Source organism: Notamacropus eugenii, chromosome 1, assembly GCF_028372415.1.
Source record: "Notamacropus eugenii isolate mMacEug1 chromosome 1, mMacEug1.pri_v2, whole genome shotgun sequence".
NCBI lineage: Eukaryota > Metazoa > Chordata > Mammalia > Diprotodontia > Macropodidae > Notamacropus > Notamacropus eugenii.
The window spans coordinates 474,184,589-474,191,877 of record NC_092872.1 but is presented as its reverse complement, the minus strand read 5'-3'; the positions used below and the strand labels follow the sequence as shown (position 1 = coordinate 474,191,877).

Genomic DNA, 7,289 nt, shown 5'->3' with positions numbered 1-7,289 from the left:
GTAATAAGTATCTTTGGTCCTATTCCAATCCTTTTCTGTTCTTCTCAACCTTAAGATCTGTGCAGGCCCAAAAAATTATTCTTATTAATTCTTCTCCATTAGTATTTAAGCTCCTGGTGAGTAGCGATTGTTGCAGTCTTTGTCTTTGTGTGGTTAGTACTTAGTACAAATTTATGTAATGGGTTAAATAGAAAAGGATACAGGAAACTGTGAAAATTGTGATTTTGAAATTGTTTAATAGGCCTATATATTTGCAATGTTTATACTGGGCAAGATGTCTGATAATGTTTATTGATGATAACAATAATAATAGTTATACCTCATATAAATATATTACTATCAACTTTATGAAGTGTCCTGTTACCAATGATCTCATTTGTTCCCACAAGGGAGGTTAGAGTTCTGTCCCAAGGAACCACCTATCCTTAGGATTTCCCTCGAGTAAATCCAGCTTTAGGCACTTACTAGCTGTATGACCCTGGGAAATTCACTTAATCCTGCCTGACTCAGTTTCTTCTTTTGAGCTGGAGAAGGAAATGATAAACCATTTAAGTATCTTTTGCCAGGAAAACCTCAAATGGAATTGGTTAGAGTCAGGATTAATTGAAATGACTGAACAACAAACTGAAAAGCATTTCTGTGGAATGATCTATCCTCGTCACTGAGCTAGGTTTCCTCATCCTCTGATGATTATAGGAACCTAATGATTTATCTGCAAAGGGCCCAAGATCAAGGATTTTTGTAGCAAAAGGCAAAGCAGCATGATTTGAGGAAGGAAGACTGAGAATGAGGAGTTGGTAGTCCCAAGTTTCAGTCTCCATTTACGGTTTTGAATTGGGGGAATTCTAAGTCTCCAACAAAAACATATTCATTAAAGCAGTGTGTTGTAGTAGAAGCACCACTGAATTCTGTGGATTGGAGTCCAAGCTCTGATACTCACTGATCTCAGGTGAGTGACTTCCCCTAGGGCTCAGTTTTCTTCTATGTACAGCAAAATGACAGTGTTAGACTATGGAGCCTCTAAGCTTCCTTCCTGTTCTAACATTCTAGAGATCAGTGAGTGACAGGCTTGCACAGAACATTCCACCTGAAGGAGGTCTCCAAAGCTGTTCTGCCCATAGGGCTGAGGTATACTGGCCCTTTTAATACCCACATACAACAGGACCAGAGTCAAAAATCATTTAGTGACTTTATTTTTATTTCATAGAAAGGAAAAAGTGTAGAAAACACATCTGGGTTTCTAAAAAGTCAGATCTGTACAAATTCCTCTATCTACAGGCACAGGGTGACAGGAGCATCAGCGGCAGCAGCTGCAACTCTCAGTCTGGGGGGCTTTGCAGACACAGCCCTGGGCACACTTGGCACATCCTGATGGGCAGCAGGGGCAGCAGCCTGAGAAGGAAAGGTAGGAGGTGAGTGTGAGGAGATCTTGGAAGGGCCCAGCTATAGGGATGTAGCTCAGAAAAAAAAATAGAAGAATGTTGTGTTATCACGTCTCCTAATGTGAAACTAAAGGGATTTTATATCCACAGGAAAAGAGCACCACCTTAAATCCCACCTTATGGACTTCTGAGTGGCTACTCAAGTCTCTCTCTATCATGGTAGTTAAGGACAGGGCAGTTTCAGCCACAGAATGTCTCTGTACCAACTCCTGCCCCTTCCCCCCCCCCCGCCCCCCATTTCCTATTCCACTCACTTTTCTTGCAGGATTTGCATCGGCAGGATTTACATTTGCAGGAGCCTGCACAGGGGCAAGAGTCACCTGGAGAGAGAGAAAAGGAAAGTAGGAAAATGAGCAGAGAAATAGTCCAGAGTTCTGGAGATGCTTAGGGTAGCAGGCACAAATCTGGGATTCTTCTTTATCTTTCATTCTCCAGTCTCCTGCCTTGGTCCCCTGCTTCCCCGGCTACCAAGAACCAGGCTTGAGCTCTCCCCAAGCTTTCCTTAATGCAGCACCAAACAAGGTGTCCCTGTGGCTTTCTCTAGAAAAGCATCTCCTCCCGTCAGGAAGGAAACAAGTCCAAACCCTGATCGTAACTATGCCCCATGATTGAGAGCCCCTCACCTGATACCCTGTTGTCCCAAACCCCATTACCCTTGCTCTTCAGGGACCAAAAGCTGCTAAAGTCTGTTATCTGTGCCAAAAAGCCCTTCCCAAACCTACTCCTAATCCTGGGGCTCAGACTGGTAAGCATATTTATGGCTCAGAGACTTGGCTTTAGGAAGAAAACAAAACTTTTTATTACTACATTTTAAAAAGAAATCACAACCCTCTCCATGCCCCCAGCCTCTTTCCATCTTAGCCTGTAACCATCCTCCCAAATCAAGCCCAGCATGGAGAGGACACCCCAGTTCCACAGATGTTTCCAGAACCCAGGAGGGCCTTACCATCCTCACAGTTACAGTTGGGGTCCATGGCTGGCAGGTAGATGTCAGGCACGCAGTTCTCACAGGAGGATGAATGGGAGAAAGATGCTGTGAAGGACGGAATCGCGTCTTCTCATTTATAGTGAAAGGAGCAGGAGAATGAGTGCAAAGCCCTGGCCCTTTTCTCCTCCTCCTGCTCCTCCCGGCTCCCCAGGGCCAGCCTCCTGCACACAGTCCCAGTGTTGTGCTGACTCTTGCACGTTGTGTGACTCATGAGTACATTTCCAAAGTCCAGGAGTGCTGGGTGCAAATCTCTGGGCACCAGATCCTGCCTCCCACACAACAGGGACTGTGTGCAGAGAATAGAGCTCATGCTTCCCCTTACCCCTCATTTCTGAACAGCCATACAGTCTAACCAGTCTCTCATTCCCACATTCTCACCCCCATATCACCAGTTCCAGCTCCTACATGAGACCCAAGTTTACTATAAAGGTCTCTTGTGTCCTTTCTGTCAGTGGAGATAAGTCCAGACTTTTCTATTCCCATGATTCTTAAACATGTTTGGCATAGAGTTCATTTTTCTTTCTAGAGACCCCAGGCAAAGTCCTGTCCTCTGGTTGTTCCCCTAGGTCCTTCAGCATTGAAGACTCCTTCTTATCCATTATATACTCACATTTCCTTAGGAATGAGTTGGGAATTCCTGGAATAGGTAAGGAATCTTCTTAGATCAAGAGTTCTAAGGTTTGTCCATTGATAGATTCCAGTGATCTTTGAACCTGGATGGAGAAAAAAATTATACCTTTCTATTCATGAACCTTTAACTGGAATTTAACATTTGTTCACATCATCAATTTTTAAAAAATACTCTGAGAAGACAGCCATGACACCAAAAAAATTAAGAACCTCTGCTCTTAGGGAGAACTGGGAAGATATGTTCAAAGCCATTTTGGGGCCAGTGCCTTCCTTGGTTTGTATTTTATCTCATTTAAGTGAGTTTCTCATCCTTGGTCAGGATCCTCTTGTCAGGTTACTACTACTCCTCCGTTCTCAAATCTGGGACATAGATTAAGGCTGGTCTTTTGAGCAATGTGTCATAGGATCTAATAGCTGAGAGAGACCTCAGAGAGAAACCTAATCCAGGGGGTCTTAACCTTTTCTTAGACCCTCTTAGAAGTCTCAGGAAGCCTTTCAACCTCTTTTCAGAATAAGGTTCTTAAATGAATAAAATACAAAGCAAACTAATTGTACTGGATCATAGTTATCAAAATACTTTTTGAAAACAAGTACACAAACGCCAGGTTAAGAATCCCTATCTTCTGTTCTATCCAGTCTCCCCTGGATTCCTTGTTTCTGGAGAAACTGGTATTAAATCGTTCTTGTAACAGGAATTTACTGAGTACATGCTTGTTAAAGGAATGGTCCTGTCCTCAGGGAAGTGGTGAATATAGAGAAAAATAACCACAATCCCTAAGCTTATGGTGCTTAGAGTCTAGTGGTGGAATATGACCTGGCAACAAAATTATCTGTAAAGTGTGACCCTTTGAATTCTAACATGCTAAGGTCAATGAAATGCCTACAATGCAAGATAGTACAATAGCTTATAATTATATAGTAAAGAGACTTTTGCAAAAAACATTGGCTAATACATAGAAGAGATCTGAGCCTGGATAGGGATAATTCCATAGTAAAGAGAGTTTTGAAAAAGCATTGGCTAATATGTAGAAGAGATCTGAGCCTGGATAGGGGAAGGTGGGTGTGTAGTTAACTACATACACTTAATGGAAGAGAGATTTTGAGACTAGAGAGTAAAGCCCTGGGGGCTGGACTGGGGGAGGGGTGCTATGCCTTGCTTCACCCTACACACACACACACACACACACACACACACACACACACACACACACACACACACACACACACACACACACACACCCTCCATGAAGTAATAATAATAATTGTTGTTCAGTTGCTTCACTCGAGTTTGACTCTTTGTGACCCCATTTGGCATTTTCTTGGCAAAAATATTGGTGTGGTTTGTCATTTCCTTCTCCAGTTCATTTTACAGATGAGGAAATTGAAGCAAATAGAATTAAGTGACTTACCCAGGGTCACACAGCTAGTAAGTGTCTGAGGCCACATTTAAACTTAGGAAGATGAGTCTTTTTCACTTTAGCTGTGGCGCTCTATCTACTGCACCACCTAGTTGCTCCAAAATAATAGTTAATAATCATATGGTGTGTGCCATATTTGTTTGCCATTCACTGTACTAAGCACTTACAGACATTATCTCATTTAATCCACACCATCACCCTGGGAGGTAGGTGCTACTTTTATCTTTGTTTTACAGAGCAGGAAACTGAGGCAAACAGAAGTTATGTGACTTGCCCAAGGTTATATAGCCAATAAGTTTCTGAGGTCAAATTTGGACTCAGGGCTTTTCTGACTCCAGGCCCAGAACTCTTATCATAGTGTCACCTAACTGCCTAAAAAATAGCAGAAAGGGGTTGGATTTTTAATCATCCTCTCTAAGTACAGCTATAGGTACTCTAAATTGAAGATTCTTGACCTATAGCTAACAAATAGACATACTCTTAGAGGAGATGAATTATATCAATAATTTATATATAAGCTTATATATGAAGGGATGATATCTAAAAAAGAAAATTAAGCGCTGAGAGGAATGTACTAGGAGAAAGAGAAAGGGAGAGGTAGAATGTAGTAAATCATCTCACATAAAAAAGGAAAGAAAGAGCTTTTACAATGGAGGGGAAGAAGGGGAAGGTGAAAGGGAATACGTGAGCTTTCCTTTCATTGGATTTGACTTCAGGAGGGAATTAACACACACACTCAGTTGGCTATGGAAGTTTATCTTACCCTACAGGAAAGCAGGGGTGAAGGAGATAAAAGAGGGGAGATAATAGAAGGGATGGTAGATTAGGGGGAGAGGTAATTAGAAGCAAACACTTTGGTAGAGGGACAGGTCAAAGGAGAGAATAGAATAAATGGAGGGTGTGACAGGATAGAGGAAAATGTGGTTAGTCTTTCACAATATGACTGCTATGGAAGTGTTTTGCATGACTACACATGTATAACCCATATTGAATTACTTGCCTTCTCAATGAGAATGGATGGGGAGGGGGAATGGGAGAGAATGTGGAACTCAAAGTTTTAAAAATGAATGTTAAAAATTGTTTTTACATGCAAATAAGAAATAAGATATATAAACAATGGGGTTTAGAAATCTTTCTTGTCTTATAGGAAAATAGGAGGGAAGGGGATGGGGGGGCGTGAAAGAAGGCAGGGCAGATTGGAGGAAGGGATAATCAAAATACACACTTTCTTGGGGTGGGGAGAAAGGGGAGATGAGGAGAACATTTGAAATTCAAAATTTTGGGGAAGTGAATGTTGAAAGTTGAAAATAAATTTTAAAAGGAAAGAAATAAAAAAGTCTCAAGGTCATTCTCTTTTGCAATAGAAATAATTTAGATAGAGATAGGGACTTGAACTTTTTAGGAGATAAAGATGACATTAGGATACTTTGAAAGTTTATTTCTAGCTTACCTCTGGAATTCATTGCAAATTCACTATTTTGCCTTGCCCCTTAAACTCCTGGGGAAAACTCTTCTTGTTTCTCAAATTATAATAATGGATATCTGTAATCTTAAAGTGGTTTCTTTCATGGCACCCTAATTCCCAGGACTATAGATAACAGATTTCTGCATGCTGAGACCATTCTCATCCTAAACTGGCTTTCTCATCTAATTAGTCACTGACCTAGAATATCTGGGACCTGAAAATCTGAACTAATTCTGCAATGCATCAGAGTTGGAACTTCTCTGCGTATCAATCAACCAGTCAATTAACAAACATTTATTAAGTACCTATAGCCCTGAGAATCTGAAGATAAACCCTCTCTCTTTCTAACTTCCCTATTACTACTATTGAGGGGAGCACCATGCTCCTCATTACCCAGGCTCACAATCCAGATGTCATCCCTGACTCTTTATTCTCTCTCATTCTCTAATATCCAATCATTGATCAAATCACGTTTTCTCCATTTTTGTAAGATCTTTCCTATATGCCTCCTTCTCTCCACTGATAAGGGCACTACTCTGAAGCAGGCCCTCATTACCTCATGCCTGGAATCTTTCATAGCTTGCTACTTGCCTGCCTGCCTCAAGTCTCTGTTAACTCCTGTCCATCATCCACTCAGTTGTCAAATTAATCTTCCTAAAGTGCAGGTTTAACTATTCTGTCCCCACACCCACCACCATATTCAATCAACTCCAGTGGCTCCCTATTACCCCCAGGATCCAATATAAAATCCTCTGTTTGTCTTTAAAAACCCTTTATAACTTGGCCTACTCCTGCCTATCCAATGTTCTTATTCCTTATTTCTCCCCCTCCATCCCCTCCCACTCCCAGAGTTTAGCCATCCCCTATTGCCTTATTTGGTACTGCAACTCATATTATCTATCAGGCAATTACTACCTCTCTCTCCCTTACCCAGCTGATCTGAGCAGGAAGGCCTTAGGACAAATGGAAATTCAGCTCCTGTCACAGACCTGAGGAGCATCTCCTTTTAGCTCCAGACTTCCTGAGATCTCTACTAAAACTAATAGTCTTCAATGAACCTCATTGAGATATGATGTGGCCTGTTGCTTCCTGGATTTATCACATGTAGAAGATAAATTCGCTAAATATGGGTGCTATTTTTATCTTCATTTTACAGATTAAGAAACTGAGGCAGGTAGGCATTAAATGACTTACCCAGGGTCATATAGCTAATAAGTACCTGAAGTTGGATTTGAATTCCAGTCTTTCTGTTTCAGGCCCTTTATATCACCCTGTCTCCTTCCCTGCCCTGTTTATCTTTAGAGATGATTCCACCGTATGTGGACTGTTTAAGTTAATGACTGATA

General features: G+C 41.4%; 1 protein-coding gene across 1 annotated transcript; it reads right to left on the bottom strand.

Annotated features, from left to right (window-relative positions):
- Positions 1 to 1,176: 1,176 nt before the first annotated feature.
- On the bottom strand, positions 1,177 to 2,514 carry LOC140519375 (metallothionein A-like). Its single transcript, XM_072632295.1, has 3 exons — positions 2,389 to 2,514; positions 1,697 to 1,762; positions 1,177 to 1,392 (listed from the first exon to the last, which is right to left on the bottom strand). The coding sequence occupies exons 1-3, from the start codon at positions 2,414 to 2,416 to the stop codon at positions 1,298 to 1,300; spliced, it is 189 nt and encodes a 62-aa protein (XP_072488396.1). The 5' UTR covers positions 2,417 to 2,514; the 3' UTR covers positions 1,177 to 1,297.
- Positions 2,515 to 7,289: the final 4,775 nt, after the last annotated feature.

Coding starts and splice junctions, on each gene's coding strand:
- LOC140519375 (XM_072632295.1), bottom strand. CDS start 2,416: ATGGACCCCAACTGTAACTGTGAGGATG. Junction 1,763..2,388: donor CAACTGTAACTGTGAGGATG/GTAAGGCCCTCC, acceptor CTCTCTCTCCAG/GTGACTCTTGCCCCTGTGCA. Junction 1,393..1,696: donor ATGCAAATCCTGCAAGAAAA/GTGAGTGGAATA, acceptor TTTCCTTCTCAG/GCTGCTGCCCCTGCTGCCCA.